Source organism: Pleurodeles waltl, chromosome 7, assembly GCF_031143425.1.
Source record: "Pleurodeles waltl isolate 20211129_DDA chromosome 7, aPleWal1.hap1.20221129, whole genome shotgun sequence".
Classification (NCBI taxonomy): domain Eukaryota; kingdom Metazoa; phylum Chordata; class Amphibia; order Caudata; family Salamandridae; genus Pleurodeles; species Pleurodeles waltl.
In genome coordinates this window covers 1,463,818,997-1,463,845,950 of record NC_090446.1, presented here as the reverse complement: position 1 = coordinate 1,463,845,950, position 26,954 = coordinate 1,463,818,997, and the positions used below count along the sequence as shown (strand labels likewise).

Genomic DNA, 26,954 nt, shown 5'->3' with positions numbered 1-26,954 from the left:
GGTAAGTTATTGTTAGTTTCAACAGGTAAGTAAGGCACTTACAGGTTTCAGTTTTTGGTCCAAGGTAGCCCACCGTTGGGGGTTCAGAGCAACCCCAAAGTTATCACACCAGCAGCTCAGGGCCGGTCAGGTGCAAAGGTCAAAGAGGTGCCCAAAACACATAGGCTATAATGGAGAGAAGGGGGTGCCCCGGTTCCAGTCTGCCAGCAGGTAAGTACCCGCGTCTTCGGAGGGCAGACCAGGGGGGTTTTGTAGGGCACCGGGGGGGGCACAAGATAGCACAGAAAGTACACCCTCAGCAGCGCGGGGGCGGCCGGGTGCAGTGTGCAAACAAGCGTCTGGTTTCCTTCAGTTTTCAATGGGAGACCAAGGGGTCTCTTCAGCGATGCAGGCAAGGGGGGGGCTCCTCGGGGTAGCCACCACCTGGGCAAGGGAGAGGGCCTCCTGGGGGTCACTCCTGCACAGAAGTTCTGTTTCTTTAGGGGCTGGGGGCTGCGGGTGCAGGGTCTTTTCCAGCCGTCGGGAAATGGAGTTCAGACAGTCGCGGTCAGGGGGAGCCTGGGGATTCCCTCTGCAGGCGTCGCTGTGGGGGCTCAGGGGGGACAACTTTGGTTACTCAGTCGTAGAGTCGCCGGAGGGTCCTCCCTGAGTTGGTTGTTCTCCACCAGTCGAGTCGGGGTCGCCGGGTGCAGTGTTGCAAGTCTCACGCTTCTTGCGGGTAGTTGCAGGGGTCTTTAAATCTGCTCCTTGTAACAAAGTTGCAGTTCTTTTGGAGCAGTGCCGCTGTCCTCGGGAGTTTCTTGTCTTTTTCGAAGCAGGGCAGTCCTCAGAGGATTCAGAGGTCGCTGGTCCCTTGGAAAGCGTCGCTGGAGCAGGTTTCTTTGGAAGGCAGGAGACAGGCCGGTAAGTCTGGGGCCAAGGCAGTTGGTGTCTTCTGTTCTTCCTCTGCAAGGGTTTGTCAGCTCAGCAGTCCTTCTTCTTGTAGTTGCAGGAATCTAGTTTCTAGGTTCAGGGAGAGCCCTTAAATACTAAATTTAAGGGCGTGTTTAGGTCTGGGGGGTTAGTAGCCAATGGCTACTAGCCCTGAGGGTGGGTACACCCTCTTTGTGCCTCCTCCCAAGGGGAGGGGGGCACATCCCTAATCCTATTGGGGGAATCCTCCATCTGCAAGATGGAGGATTTCTAAAAGTTAGTCACTTCAGCTCAGGACACCTTAGGGGCTGTCCTGACTGGTCAGTGACTCCTCCTTGTTGCTTTCTTTGTTTCCTCCAGCCTTGCCGCCAAAAGTGGGGGCCGTGGCCGGAGGGGGCGGGCAACTCCACTAAGCTGGAGTGCCCTGCTGTGCTGTGACAAAGGGGTGAGCCTTTGAGGCTCACCGCCAGGTGTTACAGCTCCTGCCTGGGGGAGGTGTTAGCATCTCCACCCAGTGCAGGCTTTGTTACTGGCCTCAGAGTGACAAAGGCACTCTCCCGATGGGGCCAGCAACATGTCTCTAGTGTGGCAGGCTGCTGGAACCAGTCAGCCTACACAGATAGTCGGTTAAGTTTCAGGGAGCACCTCTAAGGTGCCCTCTGTGGTGTATTTTACAATAAAATGTACACTGGCATCAGTGTGCATTTATTGTGCTGAGAAGTTTGATACCAAACTTCCCAGTTTTCAGTGTAGCCATTATGGTGCTGTGGAGTTCGTGTAAAACAGACTCCCAGACCATATACTCTTATGGCTACCCTGCACTTCAAATGTCTAAGGTTTTGCTTAGACACTGTAGGGGTACAGTGCTCATGCACTGGTACCCTCACCTATGGTATAGTGCACCCTGCCTTAGGGCTGTAAGGCCTGCTAGAGGGGTGTCTTACCTATACTGCATAGGCAGTGAGAGGCTGGCATGGCACCCTGAGGGGAGTGCCATGTCGACTTACTCATTTTGTTCTCACTAGCACACACAAGCTGGTAAGCAGTGTGTCTGTGCTGAGTGAGGGGTCTCCAGGGTGGCATAACACATGCTGCAGCCCTTAGAGGCCTTCCCTGGCATCAGGGCCCTTGGTACCAGAGGTACCAGTTACAAGGGACTTATCTGGATGCCAGGGTGTGCCAATTGTGGAATCAATGGTACATTTTAGGTGAAAGAACACTGGTGCTGGGGCCTGGTTAGCAGGGTCCCAGCACACTTCTCAGTCAAGTCAGCATCAGTATCAGGCAAAAAGTGGGGGGTAACTGCAACAGGGAGCCATTTCTTTACAACAAGTTGTAGGAAAGTACCCTATTTTTGGCATGGTTACCTCCACTTTTTGTCTGCTGTCAGTGTGTTTTGACTGTGTTCACTTGTCTTTTGGATGGCCACCTGTTTTGCCACTGGCTTGAGAGGGTGACACAGGAGTAACAAAACTCCTAAATCTTCTGGGACATACCGTGCCAGTAGAGGTTGTTCACTACCCAACTCCAAGTTTTAGCCTGGACAAGTTGGGGATGTATTTTATGGTCCAGTGTGAGGGAAAAGTCTCTAAACTTCTGAGGTGCTGCCACTCTCCTAGTGGCACCAGGGTTGTGATCTCTAGCCTTAGCGGGGAGGAGTCCCTATTCTGAATATGTCCTGTGGGAGCCTCTGACATCTTCCTTCTCCCGATCAGCAGCTTGCTGTCTCAGGCATTCAAGAGTGGGACAGGTCCTCTGCCCCTGTCACAGATCTCCCCTAGCAGGCCCCCCTAGACCCAAGAACTCTGCTTTGTAAGGCTGAGGCTGACCAGTCTTCTCCCTGAGGAGAGGGGACCGATCTGGTATCTGTTTAGTAGCTGGTTTCCCAAACGTCTTGCTCCTTGTCTAGGTAAGTTGGGACTTTGTTTCAGACTCCAACTCTTTCTCCCTTGGCTTTGCACTGTGCTCTTGTTTTTACACATACCCATGCAGGTGAACTCAGCATAGCTGCATGGCTTTCTTTCAACCTCAGCCCATGCTGAGTACTCCAGGTCATTGCTTAGTTACTGTGTTGTCACTGGCAACAGTGTCTCTCAAAGCTTCAACTCTAACCACATTAATATGTGGCTGTTGTCTCTATCTCTTCAGATTACCGGGCCAGGCAGCCAGGGCAGCTACATCCACCCCACCCTCTGAAACGATAGTTGCCTCAGTACGTTCACTGACATGGTCATGACCCAACTGGAATCCGTTCTGGAGACTTGCCACTGCATTTACTGCAGGTGAACTAGAGGCATTCTTTTTATGGCGACAGGTAGGGGTCTCCAGTTCGGTTTCCAAGAGACTTAGTCATGACACCAAGCCTTTTTGGGATTACATTTTTTTCCTTTGTACCCATCATTTGATTTGGAAAAGTCTCTGGCCCAGCATTCCGAGATTTTTGGGGGCCTTTCGAAGAATTTGTTTTTGAGTACTTTGCTTGGTCATCATCTTTCACTTGGGAGGGCTTTTTGGCCTCTTTTTTATGGTCACACACCCCTAGCGGTGGTTTTGGTCACCCTGGAAGTATGGACCAGCCAGCTTCCAAGAAGAGAGGTAGGAAGTTTAAGAGATTACCTCCTGACCAGGACTTATGTGAGGATCAGTCTTCTTAGGGAGATAATCTTACTCCTTGCGAGGAACCTGCATCAGAGGAGCTGGGTGCTTACTCTTGGGGGATGGGAGGCATACAGGGAAGAACTGAGTTTGGAGCAGAAATCCTTCCCCTCTATTGAAGGCCTCAGGCATTAGGCTGCTGCAGAGAAGGCAGGGGGATGTCCGTGAACCCCACAGGGTCTATTGGGAAAATAGGCTTCTATATTCAGAGGCTAGAGACCCCAAACCTAGTGCCAGCAGAAGGTTGGTCTTACCTCAGAAGTTAAGGGAGGTGTTATTAATCTTAGCCCTTGACATTCCCTTTCAGGACATCTTGGGCAAAGAAGGAGTTGTGACAGACTTGTCCCACGCTTTCACTTCCCCCCCTATGTCTGAAGATACAAAGGAGTTTTGTCGCTCCTTTGTCAACTGCCAAGCCAGCGGCAAGGCATGGACACTACAGAGGGCCTCTTAATTCTACTTCCAGTGGTTAGGTACTCTTTGAGAGAGTAGGGGTTGGAATTGTTGGTTTCCTTGAGCCTCCTACAGCATCTGGGAACATTTATTCTGGTGGTGGTGGACCATGCCACCGTGCACCCAGAGTGCATTCCCCTAAGTCCACTGCAGCCCCTGCCAAGGCCCTCCTGGAAATCTTTTCCAGGGTGGACTTTCCTAAGGAGGTTGTATCCTACAGGTACATGCTTCATGTTTGGATACCTCAAAGCTATGCGGAAGGAATGTGGTGTAACCTATATTCCTTATCATCCACATGGTTAAGTTAAGAGATTCAGCAAAACCCTAAAAATTATGATTATGGGACAAACCTAGAAGAAAATGGGAGTCTTATTACCTTGCCTTCTTTTTGCCTACAGAGAGGTTCCACTGAAGGCAGTAGGCTACAGTCCATTCGACTTCTGTTTGGACATCCAGTTAGGAGTCTCTTGCTCTTTTGAAGGAGGGTTGGGAACAACCTCTCAAGCTCCCTAAAACAAGACATAGCTGACTATGTACTAGGACTCCGCTCTTGCATGGCAGAGTGCATGAAGAAGGCTTCCAAAAACCTTGAAGCCAGCCAGGAGCTTCATAAGCAGTGACCTGGCCAAAAGGCTGTACTGACTGACTGTTTACCAGCCATGACAGAAAGTGTGGGTCTTAGAGTCTGTGGCCCTTAGAGCACTCCAAGACAAGTGGAGTGGCCTCCACACAATTGTAGAGCAGAAAGGGGAGATCACCTTTTTAGTTGGCCTGGGCTTCATGTGAACCGTCTTAAGCCTTACTATGACAGGGCTGACATGAGCTTGCTCACGGCAACTGATAATGGGCAGGAACCAGAGAGTGACCCTATCCCTGACCGCCTCTCCGACAGCCCTTTTGATGGTTCAGACAAGTTGAGTCATTTTTCTGAACTCTTTTTCCTGACCCTATCAGAAAACCTAGAGAGCCAATGATGTGGACACAGGTGATAGTTTGCCTGTAAAGAGTAAAATCTACAGGCAGCCTCACCATGTCAGAGATTGCATCCAGAGGAAGACCACAAATGCTAGGTTCGGGGGCGGGAGCGGTGGGTAATAGAGCTTAATGTAACCCTTGGGCTAGCTCAGTAGTCCTTTTACCGCACTCCCAGGGTGGTAAGAGAGACACAGCCACACACATTTTTCCTGGTATTGATATTAACTTGACTGAGTGTGTGCTGGATTACTATTAACCAGACCCCAGCACTAGTGTTCTTTCTCCAAGCTGTACCTTTGTTTTGACAATTGGCACTCCCCTGGGGCACATGCTAACTGATGCTGCCAAGCCTAAAACAGCATTTCCTACTCCTGGGGGCTCTATCACTTCACAGTGATGCCCTTTGGTTTGAAAAATTCACCTGTACTGACCCGGTAAGGCTGCATGAGCAGGACTGGGGGATCCTCTAAAGAACCCCCAGAGTACATGGTATCATGCAACTAAAACTGGAACCGGTGTAGTTGCATGAGTCCGACATAATTAATGCCATACATGCCTAGGTTCAGAGAAGCCATTATGTAGTTGGACCACTCGTATTGAATAGTGTCCACTACATTCCTTAAGATGGCGTTCCTGCACTTGGAGTCCAGGAAATAGAGCCTGGGATCTGTAGGAGAACAGTACTCATTCAGGGGATCTCTCACACTTAGAGACAGGCACCCTGCCCTTGGGCTGAAGGACTGACCAGAGGGGTGACTTATAGCATTAGTGCAGTGACCTGGTTAGGTAGTGAAGGTTGCATGCACCATTTCACACAGGCTGCAATGGCAGGCCTGCACAGTTTGCATGGGCTCACATGGGTGGCTTAATATATGCTGAAGCCCATAGGGGTCCTCTGGTGTACCAGTGCCCTGGGTACCAAGGTATTATATACTAGGGAATTACATGGGTGCACCAGCATGCCTATTGTGGGTGAAAGAAGTAACCAGCAACTAAATTTAGGGGAGAGAGCACAGTCACTGGGGTCCTGGTTAGCAGGATCCCAGTGAACTACACTCCAGACACACTGACATCAGGCAAAAAGTGGGGGTAACTATGCCAGAAAGATTGCACTTTCCTACAGCCAGCTGGTGGAACCTGCTGTCCCACGGACAACGTAAAGGCTCTGCTAACAGATGGTTCTGTGGTCCTCTCTGCAGCCTCTGTAATGGAACCCCTGTGCACCCTGACTGTTGCTCTTGCCAAGGCTTGTTGACTTCTCCGAGAAATTTGAGCTCCAAGAAGCCCCAGCCTCCAGCACTCTGCAGATTCAGCTCCCCCTCTGCAGCTCCTGCGATGTCGGACTCCTGTTTGTTGTGCTGCTGAGGCCTCCTTGCGACTCCCTATGCCTGCTGCCAGTGGGTCACTCGTGAGGGCTCTGCAATTCTGGGTGGCTTTCCTTCCTATTGAAGGTCTGCCCTGACTTCTCACCGAGGGTCAAGTCAAGAAAATCTGCAAAAGTCCTTGCATCCGCGATTTGTATTTGTCAAGGCTTGTTGGACGTTCTGCTGGCCACTGATCCTCCTGCAACCTGGCGACCGATGTTGGAAAGCTTGTGGGCAACACCAAGGATCTCCTGCATTCCCCTGGACTCCGCAGCTGGGCTTCTTCTTTCACTGTCCTCCAGGAACTTAACCTCCAAGAGGGTGGTCATTGCCTACCGGCACTGCCTGAAAATCTCCAAGTGGTCTAGACACTGTCTTCCTTTTCAGGTTTCTCTCATCCGGAATCCACATTTGGGTTCCACCGACCTGGTCCACGGGTTGTGACAGCAGCTGGACAACCGAGGCTTCCATTGACTTAGAGGGTTTACAGCACCACTTCACCCCTATGTACCTAAGCTCCCTTGTGTAGGTACTCCGGTGTTGTGGATATCCACGGGTAGGTGCACTTTCGAACCTTCTTTGTGCCAACTGGTTTCCTTGGGTTCCACTGGGAATGATCCTGAATCCATACAAATCCAACTGCAACGGTCTTGTGTTAGCCTATGGGATACCCAGCTCGATTACAACTCTGCACCCGGGCGTTTGTCGGATTTCCATTACTTAACTTTGCTAATTTCATACTCCCCTAAACGCCCTCTATATGACCATTTCCTGTGGGAAGTGGGCATAACACTGTCCCAGAATTTCTATGTATGCCATCTACTAGATGGCTACATCTGGAAAAATCGTGCCCACCTCGTAGTAGCCCACCTTAGGGGTGGTGCTAGCCTGGAGGTGGCACGCCTACCTGACTAGCTAATTTTCCTGTCTGTCCAGGTGCCAAATGGGCTCTAGATGGGGTTGGTGTGTCTTCCTCTCCTGTGAGGGGCGCAAGTTTTGCATTTCAAAGGCAGCAGCCCTTTGAGGCTTGCTCCCTTAGGAAGGCTAACCAGCAGGTCATCCTGTGGGAGGGAGTGTTACACACCCTTCCCAGACAGGCTTTTGTTTTTAGCCTCCTGAGAGCAGAAAGCTGGCACTCTAGGGGTCCAGAGTGGTGTCTCGGGTGGCAGGCTGGCAGAAACCAGTCCGTGAGCACACCAGAGGCTGGTAAGGTTTCAGAGGGCACCTCTAAGGTGCCATCTGGGTGCATGTATTGGTACATCCAGCACTGGCATCAGTGTGTGTAAGGAAATGCCTCCTTGGCATGGTTACCCCCTGACTTTTTGCCTTTGCTGATGCTATGTTTTGAATTGAAAGTGTGCTGAGGCCTGCTAACCAGGCCCCAGCACCAGTGTTCTTTCCCTAACCTGTACTTTTGATTCCACAATTGGCACACCCTGGCATCCAGATAAGTCCCTTGTAACTGGTACCCCTGGTACCAAGGGCCCTGATGCCAGGGAAGGTCTCTAAGGGCTGCAGCATGTATTATGCCACCCTAGAGACCCCTCACTCAGCACAGACACACTGCTTACCAGCTTGTGTGTGCTAGTGAGAACAAAATGAGTAAGTCGACATGGCACTCCCCTCAGGGTGCCATGCCAGCCTCTCACTGCCTATGCAGTATAGGTAAGACACCCCTCTAGCAGGCCTTACAGCCCTAAGGCAGGGTGCACTATACCATAGGTGAGGGTACCAGTGCATGAGCACTGTGCCCCTACAGTGTCTAAGCAAAACCTTAGACATTGTAAGTGCAGGGTAGCCATAAGAGTATATGGTCTGGGAGTCTGTTTTACACGAACTCCACAGCACCATAATGGCTACACTGAAAACTGGGAAGTTTGGTATCAAACTTCTCAGCACAATAAATGCACACTGATGCCAGTGTACATTTTATTGTAAAATACACCACAGAGGGCACCTTAGAGGTGCCCCCTGAAACTTAACCGACTATCTGTGTAGGCTGACTGGTTCCAGCAGCCTGCCACACTAGAGACATGTTGCTGGCCCCATGGGGAGAGTGCCTTTGTCACTCTGAGGCCAGTAACAAAGCCTGCACTGGGTGGAGATGCTAACACCTCCCCCAGGCAGGAGCTGTAACACCTGGCGGTGAGCCTCAAAGGCTCACCCCTTTGTCACAGCACCGCAGGACACTCCAGCTAGTGGAGTTGCCCGCCCCCTCCGGCCCCGGCCCCCACTTTTGGCGGCAAGGCCGGAGAAAATAATGAGAATAACAAGGAGGAGTCACTGGCCAGTCAGGACAGCCCCTAAGGTGTCCTGAGCTGAGGTGACTCTAACTTTTAGAAATCCTCCATCTTGCAGATGGAGGATTCCCCCAATAGGATTAGGGATGTGACCCCCTCCCCTTGGGAGGAGGCACACAGAGGGTGTACCCACCCTCAGGGCTAGTAGCCATTGGCTACTAACCCCCCAGACCTAAACACGCCCTTAAATTTAGTATTTAAGGGCTCTCCCTGAACCTAGAATTTAGATTCCTGCAACTACAAGAAGGACTGCCTAGCTGAAAACCCCTGCAGAGGAAGACCAGAAGACAACAACTGCCTTGGCTCCAGAAACTCACCGGCCTGTCTCCTGCCTTCCAAAGAACTCTGCTCCAGCGACGCCTTCCAAAGGGACCAGCGACCTCTGAATCCTCTGAGGACTGCCCTGCTTCGACGACGACGACAAGAAACTCCCGAGGACAGCGGACCTGCTCCAAAAAGACTGCAACTTTATCCAAAGGAGCAGCTTTAAAGACCCCTGCAATCTCCCCGCAAGAAGCGTGAGACTTGCAACACTGCACCCGGCGACCTCGACTCGGCTGGTGGAGAACCAACACCTCAGGGAGGACCCCCGGACTACTCTACGACTGTGAGTACCAAAACCTGTCCCCCCTGAACCCCCACAGTGCCGCCTGCAGAGGGAATCCCGAGGCTTCCCCTGACCGCGACTCTCTGAAACCTAAGTCCCGACGCCTGGAAAAGACCCTGCACCCGCAGCCCCCAGGACCTGAAGGACCGGACTTTCACTGCAGAAGTGACCCCCAGGAGTCCCTCTCCCTTGCCCAAGTGGAGGTTTCCCCGAGGAAGCCCCCCCTTGCCTGCCTGCAGCGCTGAAGAGATCCCTTGATCTCTCATTGACTTCCATTGCGAACCCGACGCTTGTTCTAACACTGCACCCGGCCGCCCCCGCGCCGCTGAGGTTAAATTTCGGTGTGGGCTTGTGTCCCCCCCGGTGCCCTACAAAACCCCCCTGGTCTGCCCTCCGAAGACGCGGGTACTTACCTGCAAGCAGACCGGAACCGGGGCACCCCCTTCTCTCCATTGAAGCCTATGCGTTTTGGGCACCACTTTGAACTCTGCACCTGACCGGCCCTGAGCTGCTGGTGTGGTAACTTTGGGGTTGCTCTGAACCCCCAACGGTGGGCTACCTTGGACCAAGAACTGAACCCTGTAAGTGTCTTACTTACCTGGTAAAACTAACAAAAACTTACCTCCCCCAGGAACTGTGAAAATTGCACTAAGTGTCCACTTTTAAAATAGCTATTTGTGATTAACTTGAAAAGTATACATGCAATTGAAATGATTCAAAGTTCCTAATGTACTTACCTGCAATACCTTTCAAACAAGATATTACATGTTAAATTTGAACCTGTGGTTCTTAAAATAAACTAAGAAAAGATTTTTCTATAACAAAACCTATTGGCTGGATTTGTCTCTGAGTGTGTGTACCTCATTTATTGTCTATGTGTATGTACAGCAAATGCTTAACACTACTCCTTGGATAAGCCTACTGCTCGACCACACTACCACAAAATAGAGCATTAGTATTATCTCTTTTTACCACTATTTTACCTCTAAGGGGAACCCTTGGACTCTGTGCATGCTATTCCTTACTTTGAAATAGCACATACAGAGCCAACTTCCTACAGTGTGGATTTACCAATACGAGATGTTTGATACCAAACATTCCTATCTTCAGTGAAACAATCATGCAGCTGGGGAACACTATATTAACCAGTGTGCAGCACATGCATTTAAATGGATTCCCTGTTCACTTACTATGTCTGAGAATTGACAAAGACATAACAGGGGCATATCTGCTTATGCAGATATGTCCCCACATTTAATATAATGCAACCCTGCCTTAGGGCTGGAAGCCTTGCTAGAGGGGTGGCTTACAAATATTATATGAGGGGTAGGGGCATGTCGTGTTTTCACTTTTGTCTGCACCAAGATACGCAGCCTGCAATGGCAGCCTGTCATGTGCTTGGTGAGGAGTGCCTTAGGATGGCGCAATTCATGCTGCAGCCCTTAAGGATCCTCTTTATTACCCCAGGCACCAGGGGTACCATTTACTAGGCACTTTTAGAGGGTGCAAAAGGATTTTCCAATTAGGGAACAAACTGTGCAGTTTTGGGAAAGAGCTCTGGCACTGGGGACCTGGTTAGCAGGAACCCAGTGCACTTTCATTCGAAATCACATCAGATACCAGGCAGACATTGGGGGGGTGACTATGTCAAAAGGAGGCCCCTTCCCACAAACCCCGCACAGCTCACCAGACATGTCTCAAAGGCCAAACACACTTTTAGATATGCATTCCATAGGACACATCAGAATTCTGTGCAAATATGAGCGCTTCCCAACCTATTCAATCAGTTTAACCCACAAGATATGGATAATGCAATGAGGTCATCCAGAATGTCATTTAAGCTTTGCAAGTGGTGGGCATTGCACTGTATAATTTAGAATATAATTTCTTTTTATTAGCAGTGAGTGCCTAGTTCATCATCTTTGTTTCCATCCTGCTTACACAAACTTGCTAACATCTGGTAATCATTTAACCCTCTGGTGTGTGCCACTTATAAAGAGGAAATCTACAATGTTTCTCTTCGCTGATGTTATTTTAATACCTTTCTCCACAGGAGGGGCACACATACACGGAACTTTAATTTGGCTGCGTTGTGGCTATATTGATGATAGTGGTGTGCAATGGTTGACTTAACTTTTGCTTTTAAGATCTCACTTGTGTTCAGTTATTCTAGTTTGCCGTATTGACTTCTTACCATAGGACTTATAGAACAGCTGTACAGATGCTCAGGTTGCATAATGCTTCAGTTTGTTATCCTATCCAGGACTTTGATGACTGGTCTATGAACGTTTGAGAACATTACTACTATTCCATTGACAACAATGAACATTTCCAATATTTTTTTTCCAATACATTTAGACCCATTGATTTACAATGTACTTGAATCAATCTACCTTTTAAGTTTACCTTATTAAAAAATAGAACCAATCTGTCTACTAATATCTGGCAGTATCTGTCCATAATATTAATCTTCATCAAAAGCAGAAGACTTTTGAAGATATCAGTCACACTGAGAAACATTAAAGTAGTGTGAATGTGTACCATATTGCAGTAATGTCAAGTACGAAAGACATAATTGTGTCTACTAATACTAATGTCTATTAATTACTAAAGTAATTCAAAATGTGTTGTGAGTATCGAGTCCAGTGGCAACTAGGATTTGTGGTGGTTTTATGGTGATGCTTAGTTATTCACAGTATTGATAATCAAGCTAAGTATTTTTAGTGAAATGTTCCCAGCTCTAACAACTCTTCACTGATATTCCCACAACATGTTATTTCTTTCAGCACTGGACAGATGCAGATAAAGACTTCAACAGAGAAGGTGACATGGGACGAGGATGACATAAAAGAGGAGGATTTGAGTGACTCTGAAAGCATTGCGTAAGTAGTGAAAGAATATTTTGTTGAAGGCCACCAGCTAATGTTGCAGGAGGGCTGCGATAAAAGACCATTAGGGTGTAAGGTGAAGCAGAAGAGAGATTCTCTGTACAGCAATCTGTTTTAGGGCTTTTCCAATTGGTTTGTCTCATGAAAACATCCTTTAAACTGGTAAGGAACCAAAACATCTGTGGGATAGTGCCCCTTGTGGTATGGTCACCCCACACACACTTTTTGCCCGATATCTGATATTAACTTGACTGTGTGTGTGCTTGGATCCTGCTTACCAGGCCCCAGTAGCAGCTGTGTTCTTTCCCTAAACTGTATCATTGCTTCCACAATTGGCACACCTCTGGCATACAGTTAAGTCTCTTGTACAAGGTACCAAGGGTGCTGTGACCAGGGAGGGTCCCTAAGGGCTGCAGCATGTATTGTGCCACCCTAAGGGACCCCTCACCAAACACATGCACATTGCCTTTGCAGCTAGCGTGTGCTGGTGGGGAGAAAAGGGCAAAGTCGACAATGCATCCCTCGTTTGGTGCCATGGCTACAAAACACTGCCTGTGGCATAAGTAAGTCTCCCCTCTGGCAGGCCTTACTGCCCTAAGGCAGGGTGCACTATACCACAGGTGAGGGCATAGCTGTATGAGCAATATGCCCCTACAGAGTCCAAGTCCATTCTTAGACATTGTATGTGCAGTGTAGCCATACTGAGTTCATGGGCTAGGAGTTTGTAACTACGAACTCCACAGCTCCATGATGGCTTTACTGAATGCTGGGAAGTTTGGTATCAAACTTCTCAGCTCAAACCCACACTGATGTCAGTGTTGAATTTATTGGAAAACGCACACAGAGGGCATTTTAAAGAGGCCTCCTGAAATTCACCCTACTCTCTAGTGTGTGGCTGGCCGGTCTATGCCAGATGCCACCACCAGACAGGTTTCTGACCCCATGGTGTGAGAGCCTTTGTGCTTTCAGCAGCCATGGACAAAGCCTGCTCTGGGTGGAGGTGCTTCACACCTCCCCCCTGCAGAAACAGGAACACTTGGCAGTGAGCCTCAAAGGCTTCTGCCTTTTGTTGCACTGCACCAGAGCACTCCAGCCGACCCCTCCCCTGCTGACCAAGCCCCACTTTTGGAGGCAGGTCCGGTGGGAAAATTAGTAAACCCAAGAAGGAGTGTCAACCTACCCTAATGATCAAGAACTCCTGAAGACAGTGGCCTTGTCCACAAATAAACCTCCAACATGTACTCCAGAGCCCTCCGGATCTGCGAGTCCTGCCCATTCTGCACCCAACACCCACTGCCTGAGTGCAGGTGGCCCACCGGTCTAGAGAAGTTGCCCAGGTGATTCTGACATAGAGTCCACTCTGAGTTGACCCCTTCTGACCAGCACAATGACACCTGTAGCCTAAATCCAGAGGACCCCCCCCCCCCCCCGACCGCAACTGGCTCAGGTGAAGATTCCTGGCACCTAAATGTACCCCTGCACCCACAGCTACCTGGCCTTGTAGAGCCCAACTGACAGTCCACACCTGTCCAGCCATTGGTCTTCTTTAACCAACTTCGTGGGCCAAGCAAGCAGCCTCTTTGTGAACCAAGAGTTCCTCATTGAAAAACATTAGGCACCTAAAGCTGTGTTTGCACCCTGACACCCTTGTGCTGTTGAGGGTGTGTGTTTGGTGGTGACCTGTGCCCCCCCGTGCTGCTCTAAATTACCCGGGCCCTTGCCCTGAAACCACGGGTACTTAACTATCATCTGTTTCCTTCCAAGTGCCTGTAGTCTCCATTGAGCACCCAACGCCAACTTTATCCTCTGCACCCAGCCGGCTCTTTGTTGCTTGTTGTGTACACTACCTTAGTGTCTTCTTGAACTTTGCCCTGTGGACACCTTAACCCCCGAAGACTGGGACCGCAAGTCTAGTACTTACCTGTCAACTATAATACTTTTCCTCCCCTACGACTGCATTGCCTTCAATGATTTTTGTACTGTCTACTTCTGCTATTGGAAAAGTACTGCTTACATGAAACCTGTGAATTACAAAGTGCATTTGATACTTGAAAGTGATACATTCTTGAAACTGTACTTACCTGCAGCAAATATCCTTTTGGTTCTAGAAATAAAGTAAGAAAGCATATTGTTCGATGGCATCTGTCGCTGTAGATACGCATGTTTTGCATAGCTCGCCATCTGGTGTTGGGTCGGAGTGTTACAAGTTGTTTTTCTTCGAAGAAGTCTTTCGAGTCACGGGACCGAGTGACTCCTCCTCTTGTCTCCATTGCGCATGGGCGTCGACTCCATCTTCGATTGTTTTTTTTCCGCCATCGGGTTCGGACGTGTTCCTGTCGCTCCGAGTTTCGGAACGGAAAAACAGCTAAATTTCGGAAGATTTTAGTCGGTATTGTTGCGTTCGGGATCGGCGTAGTCAGAATCAACACCGCATCGAAGATCGAAGAGCTCCGGAGCCCTTCGGGGTAGTTTTCGATCCCCGTCGGGGCCTGCTCGGCCCGACCGCGTGTAGAAGAACGCCGATGGAACGGACCCCGTTTCGTTTCTGTCCCAAATGCCACAAAAAATACCCCTATTCAGACCAACACTTGGTCTGTAACCTGTGCCTATCACCTGAGCACAGTGAAGACACTTGCGAGGCCTGTCGTGCGTTCCGGTCCCGAAAAACACTCCGAGACCGTCGAGCAAGAAGACTTCAAATGGCGTCCACGCCGACAGCGCACCGAGAGTTCGAGGTACAGGAAGAGGAAGAAACCTTTTCGATACACGAATCGGACTCCGAGGAATTCGACGATCCACGAACCGTGAGTAAGACGTCAAAAAGCACTCATAAGAAAATTGTCAAGGCCCAGGGGACGCCACTGCCACCAGGCCATGGCTCCACCCATAAATTCGGTGACCGACCGTCGGCACCGAAAAAGGCCCAATCAGTGCCGAGACCGTCCGACTCCGGTCGAGACACCGGCACGCAGCCTTCTCGGGACCGAGAAAGTGCTGGAGACATACATCGACACCGAGATAGCGGTGTAGACACGGCTCGATGCCGAGACAGCGGCACCGATGAAGATCGACGCCGAGATGTTTCGACTCCGAAAAAGAAAAAAGCCACCTCGGAGCCGAAAAAAGATGCAGACAGGGTTTCGGTGCCGAAACAACCTGCAACCGACCCAGTTTCAGGCTCTTATACCGAAGAGCAATCAATGACCTTCCAAATGCGAAAGCATAGGTTTGAGGAAGACCTGCAATCCACCGATGTAGACCATACGCAGAAACTTATTTTTATACAGCAGGGGACAGGAAAGATAAGCACCCTTCCCCCTATTAGGAGAAAGAGAAGACTGGAATTTCAAAGTGACCAAACACCACAAACAAAAATGGTGAAAAGGGTTACTCCGCCACCCTCTCCTCCACCTATAATTCACGTCTCGCCAGCACAAACTCCATCACATTCCCCGGCTCACACCACCATGAGCTAAGGTGACCAGGATCAGGACGCATGGGACTTATACGACGCCCCTGTGTCAGATAACAGTCCGGAGGCATACCCTACAAAGCCATCACCACCAGAGGACAGTACTGCATATTCTCAGGTGGTGGCTAGAGCAGCACAATTCCACAATGTAAGCCTCCACTCAGAACAGGTCGAGGATGACTTTCTATTCAACACCCTCTCTGCCACCCACAGCTCCTACCAAAGCCTGCCTATGCTCCCTGGTACGCTTCGGCACGCAAAAGACATCTTTAAGGAGCCGGTCAAAAGTAGGGCAATCACACCAAGGGTGGAAAAAAAGTATAAAGCGCCTCCTACAGACCCTATTTTCATAACTTCGCAGCTGCCACCAGATTCTGTCGTTGTAGGAGCAGCTAGGAAAAGGGCCAACTCCCACACATCTGGGGACGCACCACCCCCAGATAAGGAAAGCCGCAAGTTCGATGCAGCTGGAAAGAGAGTCGCAGCACAAGCTGCAAACCAGTGGCGCATCGCTAACTCACAGGCACTTCTTGCGCGCTATGACAGAGCCCATTGGGATGAGATGCAACATCTCATTGAACATCTACCCAAAGACCTACAAAAGAGGGCAAAGCAAGTGGTTGAAGAAGGACAGAACATTTCAAACAACCAGATACGCTCCTCCATGGACGCAGCAGACACAGCTGCAAGAACAATAAATACATCTGTGACCATCAGAAGGCATGCATGCCTACGAACGTCTGGGTTTAAACCAGAGATTCAGCAGGCAGTTCTCAATATGCCATTCAACGAAAAAGAACTGTTCGGTCCAGAAGTGGACACGGCGATTGAGAAACTTAAAAAGGACACGGACATTGCTAAAGCCATGGGCGCACTCTACTCCCCGCAGAGCAGAGGAAATTACAGCACCTTCCGCAAAACACCCTTTAGAGGGGGGTTTCGGGGTCAGGCCACACAAGCCAGCACCTCACAGGCAACACCATCCAGTTACCAGGGACAGTACAGGGGAGGCTTTCGGGGCCAATATAGAGGAGGGCAATTCCCTAGGAATAGGGGAAAATTTCAAAGCCCCAAAACCCCTACAACTAAGCAGTGACTCACATGTCACTCACCCCCTCCACACAACACCAGTGGGGGGAAGAATAGGTCATTATTACAAAGCATGGGAGGAAATCACTACAGACACTTGGGTTCTAGCAATTATCCAAAATGGTTATTGCATAGAATTTCTACAATTCCCTCCAAACATACCACCAAGAGCACAAAATTTATCAAAACATCATTCCGAGCTCCTGGAGATAGAAGTTCAAGCACTATTGCAAAAGAACGCAATCGAGTTAGTAACAAACACACAAATAAACACAGGAGTTTATTCACTGTACTTCTTAATACCAAAGAAGGACAAAACGCTAAGACCAATCCTAGACCTAAGAATACTAAACACATACATCAAATCAGACCACTTTCACATGGTCACACTACAAGAAGTGTTACCATTGCTGAAACTACACGACTACATGACAACATTAGACCTCAAAGATGCGTATTTCCATATACCAATACATCCATCGCACAGGAAATACCTAAGGTTTGTATTCAAAGGGATACACTACCAATTCAAGGTACTGCCTTTCGGTTTAACAACCGCACCAAGAGTCTTTACCAAATGTCTAGCAGTAGTCGCTGCACACATCAGAAGGCAGCAAATACATGTATTCCCGTATCTAGACGACTGGCTAATCAAGACCCATTCGTTAATAACGTGCTCACACCACACAAATCAAATCATACAAACCCTCTACAAACTAGGGTTCACAGTCAACTTCGCAAAATCCAACATTCTGCCGCGCAAGGTACAACAATACCTAGGAGCCATAATAAACACAACAATAGGAGTAGCCACTCCAAGTCCACAAAGAATTCAAAATTTCAACAACATCATACAACGCATGTATCCAACACAGAAAATACAAGCAAAGATGATATTACAACTCCTAGGCATGATGTCTTCATGCATAGCCATTGTCCCAAACGCAAGACTGCACATGAGGCCCTTACAACAATGCCTAGCATCACAGTGGTCTCAAGCACAGGGTCACCTTCTAGATCTGGTGTTAATAGACCGCCAAACTTACCTCTCGCTTCTGTGGTGGAACAACATAAATTTAAACAAGGGGCGGCCTTTCCAAGACCCAGTGCCACAATACGTAATAACAACAGATGCTTCCATGACAGGGTGGGGAGCACACCTCGATCAACACAGCATACAAGGACAATGGAACGTACATCAAACAAAACTGCATATCAATCACCTAGAACTTCTAGCAGTTTTTCAAGCACTAAAAGCTTTCCAACCAATAATAGTTCACAAATACATTCTCGTCAAAACAGACAACATGACAACAATGTATTATCTAAACAAGCAGGGGGGGACGCACTCCACGCAGTTAAGCCTGCTAGCACAAAAGATTTGGCATTGGGCAATTCACAACCAAATTCGACTAATAGCACAGTTTATACCAGGGATCCAAAATCAACTCGCAGACAATCTCTCTCGAGATCACCAACAGGTCCACGAATGGGAAATTCACCCCCAAATTCTGAACACTTATTTCAAACTCTGGGGAACACCTCAGATAGACTTGTTTGCGACAAGGGAGAACGCAAAATGCCAAAACTTCGCATCCAGATACCCACACAAACAATCCCAAGGCAATGCCCTATGGATGAACTGGTCAGGGATATTTGCTTACGCTTTTCCTCCTCTCCCTCTCCTTCCTTACCTGGTAAACAAACTCAGTCAAAGCAAACTCAAACTCATATTAATAGCACCGACTTGGGCAAGGCAACCCTGGTACACAACGCTGCTAGACCTATCAGTGGTACCCTGCATCAAATTGCCCAACAGGCCAGATCTGTTGACACAGCACAACCAAAAGATCAGACACCCAGATCCAGCATCGCTGAATCTAGCAATCTGGCTCCTGAAATCCTAGAATTCGGGCACTTACAACTTACCCAAGAATGTATGGAAGTCATAAAACAAGCCAGAAGGCCATCCACCAGGCACTGCTATGCAAGTAAATGGAAGAGGTTTGTTTGCTACTGCCATATTAATCAAATACAACCATTACACACAACTCCAGAACATGTAGTGGGTTACTTGCTTCACTTACAAAAATCTAACCTAGCTTTCTCTTCCATTAAAATACACCTTGCAGCAATATCTGCATACCTGCAGACTACCTATTCAACTTCCCTATATAAGATACCAGTCATTAAAGCATTCATGGAGGGCCTTAGGAGAATTATACCACCAAGAACACTACCTGTTCCTTCATGGAACCTAAATGTTGTCCTAACTAGACTTATGGGTCCACCTTTTGAACCCATGCACTCCTGCGACATACAGTTCCTAACCTGGAAGGTGGCATTTCTCATTGCCATTACTTCCCTAAGAAGAGTAAGCGAGATTCAGGCGTTTACAATACAGGAACCTTTTATACAACTACACAAAAATAAAGTCGTCCTAAGGACCAATCCTAAATTTTTGCCAAAGGTTATTTCACCGTTCCATCTAAATCAAACAGTGGAGCTTCCAGTGTTCTTTCCACAGCCAGATACCATAGCTGAAAGGGCACTACATACATTAGATGTCAAAAGAGCATTGATGTATTACATTGACAGAACAAAAAACATCAGAAAGACTAAACAACTCTTTATTGCATTTCAAAAACCTCATGCAGGAAACCCAATTTCAAAACAAGGTATAGCCAGATGGATAGTTAAATGCATCCAAATCTGCTACCTTAAAGCTAAACGACAGCTGCCCATTACACCAAGGGCACACTCAACCAGAAAGAAAGGTGCTACCATGGCCTTTCTAGGAAACATCCCAATGCAAGAAATATGTAAGGCAGCCACATGGTCTACGCCTCACACATTCACCAAGCACTACTGTGTAGACGTGTTATCCGCACAACAAGCCACAGTAGGTCAAGCCGTATTAAGAACATTATTTCAGACTACTTCCACTCCTACAGGCTGATCCACCGCTTTTGGGGAAATAACTGCTTACTAGTCTATGCAGAACATGCGTATCTACAGCGACAGATGCCATCGAACTGAAAATGTCACTTACCCAGTGTACATCTGTTCGTGGCATCAGTCGCAGTAGATTCGCATGTGCCCACCCGCCTCCCCGGGAGCCTGTAGCAGTTTGGAAGTTACCTTCAATTATTTATATATGTATCATCTCAACCTTAAATACGTGCATACTTAGTCACTCCATTGCATGGGCACTATTACTACAATTCAACTCCTACCTCACCCTCTGCGGGGAAAAACAATCGAAGATGGAGTCGACGCCCATGCGCAATGGAGACAAAAGGAGGAGTCACTCGGTCCCGTGACTCGAAAGACTTCTTCGAAGAAAAACAACTTGTAACACTCCGGCCCAACACCAGATGGCGATCTATTGCAGAACATGCGAATCTACTGCGACTGATGCCACGAACAGATGTACACTGGGTAAGTGACATTTTCATTTTCATTCTGATACATGAACATTGGACTGGAGTTAGTCAGAGAGTATGTGCCTCATTTCTTGACTCTGTGTGTACAACAAATGCTTAACACTACCATCTGATAAGCATAACTGCTTGACCACACTACCCCAAAAGAGATCATTAATATTATCTACTTTGGCATGTGTGAAGTTTCTGGGGAACCTCTTTGTTGCAGGTAAGTACAGTTGTCAATAGATATCAAGTGTATGTATCAGATGTACACCACCAGCAACACGGGCAGGCTGTGGGTGCAGAGGTCAAAGTTGTTGTCTGGTTTACAGTGGAATCCTATGAGGACTGGGGTGCGTGTAGAAAGCAGATTGCAGGCAAGTACCCTTTGTTGCAGGACCCCAGGCCTGGGGGGATTAGGTCAGCAGCGGGGGGGTCAAAGGCCTGCACCAAACACACACTGTAAGGAAATGCCTCCTTGGCATGGTTGCCCCCTGACTTTTTGCCTTTGCTGATGCTATGTTTACAATTGAAAGTGTGCTGAGACCTGCTAACCAGGCCCCAGCACCAGTGTTCTTTCCCTAACCTGTACTTTTGTATCCACAATTGGCAGACCCTGGCATCCAGATAAGTCCCTTGTAACTGGTACTTCTAGTACCAAGGGCCCTGATGCCAAGGAAGGTCTCTAAGGGCTGCAGCATGTCTTATGCCACCCTGGAGACCTCTCACTCAGCACAGACACACTGCTTGCCAGCTTGTGTGTGCTAGTGAGGACAAAACGAGTAAGTCGACATGGCACTCCCCTCAGGGTGCCATGCCAGCCTCTCACTGCCTATGCAGTATAGGTAAGACACCCCTCTAGCAGGCCTTACAGCCCTAAGGCAGGGTGCACTATACCATAGGTGAGGGTACCAGTGCATGAGCACTGTACCCCTACAGTGTCTAAGCAAAACCTTAGACATTGTAAGTGCAGGGTAGCCATAAGAGTATATGGTCTGGGAGTCTGTTTTACACGAACTCCACAGCACCATAATGGCTACACTGAAAACTGGGAAGTTTGGTATCAAACTTCTCAGCACAATAAATGCACACTGATGCCAGTGTACATTTTATTGCAAAATACACCCCAGAGGGCACCTTAGAGGTGCCCCCTGAAACTTGACCGACTGTCTGTGTAGGCTGACTAGTTCCAGCAGCCTGCCACACTAGAGACATGTTGCTGGCCCCATGGGGAGAGTGCCTTTGTCACTCTGAGGCCAGTAACAAAGCCTGCACTGGGTGGAGATGCTAACACCTCCCCCAGGCAGGAGCTGTAACACCTGGCGGTGAGCCTCAAAGGCTCACCCCTTTGTCACAGCACCGCAGGACACTCCAGCTAGTGGAGTTGCCCGCCCCCTCCGGCCCCGGCCCCCACTTTTGGCGGCAAGGCCGGAGAAAATAATGAGAATAACAAGGAGGAGTCACTGGCCAGTCAGGACAGCCCCTAAGGTGTCCTGAGCTGAGGTGACTCTAACTTTTAGAAATCCTCCATCTTGCAGATGGAGGATTCCCCCAATAGGGTTAGGATTGTGACCCCCTCCCCTTGGGAGGAGGCACAAAGAGGGTGTACCCACCCTCAGGGCTAGTAGCCATTGGCTACTAACCCCCCAGACCTAAACACGCCCTTAAATTTAGTATTTAAGGGCTACCCTGAACCCTAGAAAATTAGATTCCTGCAACAACAAGAAGAAGGACTGCCCAGCTGAAAACCCCTGCAGAGGAAGACCAGAAGACAACCACTGCCTTGGCTCTAGAAACTCACCGGCCTGTCTCCTGCCTTCCAAAGAACTCTGCTCCAGCGACGCCTTCCAAAGGGACCAGCGACCTCTGAATCCTCTGAGGACTGCCCTGCTTCGACGACGACAAGAAACTCCCGAGGACAGCGGACCTGCTCCAAAAAGACTGCAACTTTGTTTCAAGAAGCAGCTTTAAAGAACCCTGCAACTCCCCGCAAGAAGCGTGAGACTTGCAACACTGCACCCGGCGACCCCGACTCGGCTGGTGGAGAACCAACACCTCAGGGAGGACCCCCGGACTACTCTACGACTGTGAGTACCAAAACCTGTCCCCCCTGAGCCCCCACAGCGCCGCCTGCAGAGGGAATCCCGAGGCTTCCCCTGACCGCGACTCTCTGAAACCTAAGTCCCGACGCCTGGAAAAGACCCTGCACCCGCAGCCCCCAGGACCTGAAGGACCGGACTTTCACTGCAGAAGTGACCCCCAGGAGTCCCTCTCCCTTGCTCAAGTGGAGGTTTCCCCGAGGAAGCCCCCCCTTGCCTGCCTGCAGCGCTGAAGAGATCCCGTGATCTCTCATTGACTTACATTGCGAACCCGACGCTTGTTCTAACACTGCACCCGGCCGCCCCCGCGCCGCTGAGGGTGAAATTTCTGTGTGGGCTTGTGTCCCCCCCGGTGCCCTACAAAACCCCCCTGGTCTGCCCTCCGAAGACGCGGGTACTTACCTGCAAGCAGACCGGAACCGGGGCACCCCCTTCTCTCCATTCTAGCCTATGCGTTTTGGGCACCACTTTGAACTCTGCACCTGACCGGCCCTGAGCTGCTGGTGTGGTGACTTTGGGGTTGCTCTGAACCCCCAACGGTGGGCTACCTTGGACCAAGAACTGAACCCTGTAAGTGTCTTACTTACCTGGTAAAACTAACAAAAACTTACCTCCCCCAGGAACTGTGAAAATTGCACTAAGTGTCCACTTTTGAAATAGCTATTTGTGAATAACTTGAAAAGTATACATGCAATTGAAATGATTCAAAGTTCCTAATGTACTTACCTGCAATACCTTTCAAACAAGATATTACATGTTAAATTTGAACCTGTGGTTCTTAAAATAAACTAAGAAAAGATATTTTCCTATAACAAAACCTATTGGCTGGATTTGTCTCTGAGTGTGTGTACCTCATTTATTGTCTATGTGTATGTACAACAAATGCTTAACACTACTCCTTGGATAAGCCTACTGCTCGACCACACTACCACAAAATAGAGCATTAGTATTATCTATTTTTACCACTATTTTACCTCTAAGGGGAACCCTTGGACTCTGTGCATGCTATTCCTTACTTTGAAATAGCACATACAGAGCCAACTTCCTACAGCATCAAAGTGGAAGTCCACAAGATGCTGGGGTTAGGGGTATTAGAGAGCTCTGACAGTCCCTGGGATAGCCCAGTGGTCTTGGTACCCAAACCTCATTCCAAAGATGGCAAGAGAGAAATTAGGTTGTGTGTGGACTATAGAGGACTCAATTCTGTCACTAAGACAGATGCACACTGTAAGGAAATGCCTCCTTGGCATGGTTACCCCCTGACTTTTTGCCTTTGCTGATGCTATGTTTTGAATTGAAAGTGTGCTGAGGCCTGCTAACCAGGCCCCAGCACCAGTGTTCTTTCCCTAACCTGTACTTTTGTATCCACAATTGGCACACCCTGGCATCCAGATAAGTCCCTTGTAACTGGTACCTCTGGTACCAAGGGCCCTGATGCCAGGGAAGGTCTCTAAGGGCTGCAGCATGTCTTATGCCACCCTGGAGACCCCTCACTCAGCACAGACACACTGCTTGCCAGCTTGTGTGTGCTGGTGAGAACAAAATGAGTAAGTCGACATGGCACTCCCCTCAGGGTGCCATGCCAGCCTCTCACTGCCTATGCAAGTATAGATAAGTCACCCCTCTAGCAGGCCTTACAGCCCTAAGGCAGGGTGCACTATACCATAGGTGAGGGCACCAGTGCATGAGCACTGTGCCCCTACAGTGTCTAAGCCAAACCTTAGACATTGTAAGTGCAGGGTAGCCATAAAGAGTATATGGTCTGGGAGTTTGTCAAACACGAACTCCACAGCACCATAATGGCTACACTGAAAACTGGGAAGTTTGGTATCAAACTTCTCAGCACAATAAATGCACACTGATGCCAGTGTACATTTTATTGTAAAACACACCCCAGAGGGCACCTTAGAGGTGCCCCCTGAAACTGTATCCAACTATCTGTGTAGGCTGACTGGTTCCACCAGCCTGCCACACTAGAGACATGTTGCTGGCCCCATGGGGAGAGTGCCTTTGTCACTCTGAGGCCAGTAACAAAGCCTGCACTGGGTGGAGATGCTAACACCTCCCCCAGGCAGGAGCTGTAACACCTAGCGGTGAGCCTCAAAGGCTCACCCCTTTGTTCCAGCACCGCAGGGCACTCCAGCTAGTGGAGTTGCCCGCCCCCTCCGGCCACGGCCCCCACTTTTGGCGGCAAGGCCGGAGAAAATAATGAGAACAACAAGGAGGAGTCACTGGCCAGTCAGGACAGCGCCTAATGTGTCCTGAGCGGAGGTGACTAACTTTTAGAAATCCTCCATCTTGCAGATGGAGGATTCCCCCAATAGGATTAGGGATGTGCCCCCCTCCCCTTGGGAGGAGGCACAAAGAGGGTGTACTCACCCTCAGGGCTAGTAGCCATTGGCTACTAACCCCCCAGACCTAAACACGCCCTTAAATTTAGTATTTAAGGGCTTCCCTGAACCTAAAACTTTAGATTCCTGCAACTTACCGAAGAAGACGACTGCTGAGCTGAAAACCCCTGCAGAAGAAGAAAGAAGACACCAACTGCTTTGACCCCAGTCCTACCGGCCTGTCTCATGCCTTCTAAAGAAACCTGCTCCAGCGACGCTTTCCCCAAGGACCAGCGACCTCTGAATCCTCAGAGGACTGCCCTGCTTCAAGAAAGGCTAGAAACTCCAGAGGACAGCGGCACTGCTCCAAAAGAACTGCAACTTTGTTACAGAGGAGCAGATTTAAAGACCCCTGCAAATCCCCGCAAGAAGCGTGAGACTTGCAACACTGCACCCGGCGACCCCGACTCGACTGGTGGAGAACCAACACCTCAGGGAGGACCCTCCGGCGACTCCGAGACCGTGAGTAACCAAAGTTGTCCCCCCTGAGCCCCCACAGTGACGCCTGCAGAGGGAATCCCGAGGCTCCCCCTGACCGCGACTGCCTGAACCTAAAGTCCTGACGGCTGGAAAAGACCCTGCACCTGCAGCCCCCAGCACCTGAAGGAACGGAACTTCTGTGCAGGAGTGACCCCCAGGAGGCCCTCTCCCTTGCCCAGGTGGTGGCTACCCCGAGGAGCCCCCCCCCTTGCCTGCCTGCACCGCTGAAGAGACCCCTTGGTCTCCCATTGAAACCTACAGATAACCCGACGCTTGTTTGCACACTGCACCCGGCCGCCCCCGCGCTGCTGAGGGTGTACTTTCTGTGTGGACTTGTGTCCCCCCCGGTGCCCTACAAAACCCCCCTGGTCTGCCCTCCGAAGACGCGGGTACTTACCTGCTGGCACCCTGGAACCCGGGCACCCCCTTCTCTCCATTGAAGCCTATGTGTTTTGGGCACCTCTTTGACCTCTGCACCTGACCGGCCCTGAGCTGCTGGTGCGGTAACTTTGGGGTTGCTCTGAACCCCCAACGGTGGGCTACCTTGGACCCAAAACTGAGACCTGTAAGTGACTTACTTACCTGTTAAAAATAACAATACTTTACCTCCCCCAGGAACTGTGAAAATTGCAGTGTCCACTTTTAAAACAGCTATTTGTGTTTTATGTAAAAAGTATAAATGCTACTGTAATTATTCAAAGTTCCTACAATACTTACCTGCAATACCTTTCAATTGAGATATTACATGTAGAATTTGAACCTGTGGTTCTTAAAATAAACTAAGAAAATATATTTTTCTATAACAAAACCTATTGGCTGGATTTGTCTCTGAGTGTGTGTTCCTCATTTATTGCCTGTGTGTATGTACAACAAATGCTTAACACTACTCCTTTGATAAGCCTACTGCTCGACCACACTACCACAAAATAGAGCATTAGTATTATCTCTTTTTGCCACTATCTTACCTCTAAGGGGAACCCTTGGACTCTGTGCATGCTATTCCTTACTTTGAAATAGCACATACAGAGCCAACTTCCTACACACACCCCATACACAGAGCAGATGAATTAATTGATAAGTTAGGTGCAGCCACATTTCTAAGTACCTTTGACTTAACTGCAGGGTTCTGGCAAATTAGGGTGGCACCTAGAGCCAAAGAAAAGACAGCATTCTCTACACCTGATGGGCATTATCAGTTCACTGTTATGCCCTTTGGCTTAAAGAATGCCCCTGCCACCTTCCAAAGGTTGGTGAATCAAGTCCTTGCTGGTTTGGAGTCCTTTAGTGCAGCATACTGAGATACTGCTGTATTTAGCTCCAGCTGGCAGGATCACATGGTCCCCCTGGAGAAGGTTATGCAGACCTTGCAAACTATCAAAGCATCTAAGTGCCAGATAGGGCAGGGCACAGTTTTATACGTGGGCTACCTTGCAGGTGGAGACTAAGTGCAACCTTTACAACCCAAGATCCAGACAATTCTGGACTGGGAAGCTCCAAAAACCCAGAGCGTTCCTTGGCTTGACTGGGTTCTACAGGAGGTCTGTGAAGGGATATGGGTCCATTGTGACTCCCTCTCGCTGAAGTGACCTCAAAGAAAACGCCAAGGGAGGTAAACTTGACACATGACTGTCAAAAGGCCTTTGACACCATGAAAGAAGCAATGTGCTCAGCACCAGTTCTTAAAGACTCAGATTATTCTAGGCAGTTCATTGTGCAGACAGATGCCTCTGAAGATGGGATAGGAGCAGTCCTGTCCCAAACCAATGGTGATGGTCTTGACCAGCCTGTTTTCATTAGCCGGAGGTTTCTTCCCAGGCAGCAGCGCGTTGGAGTGCCATTTAG

At 49.2% G+C, this 26,954-nt stretch overlaps 1 protein-coding gene across 2 annotated transcripts in view; it reads left to right on the top strand.

The window, feature by feature from the left end:
• KMT2B (lysine methyltransferase 2B) overlaps window positions 1–26,954 on the top strand; it is a 728,361-nt gene that overhangs the window by 528,487 nt on the left and 172,920 nt on the right. For both annotated transcript variants that reach the window (XM_069201148.1, XM_069201147.1), the window contains exon 28: window positions 12,053–12,148. In XM_069201148.1, the coding sequence (XP_069057249.1) occupies window positions 12,053–12,148 (96 nt within the window). The remainder of the gene's footprint in view (window positions 1–12,052; window positions 12,149–26,954) is intronic.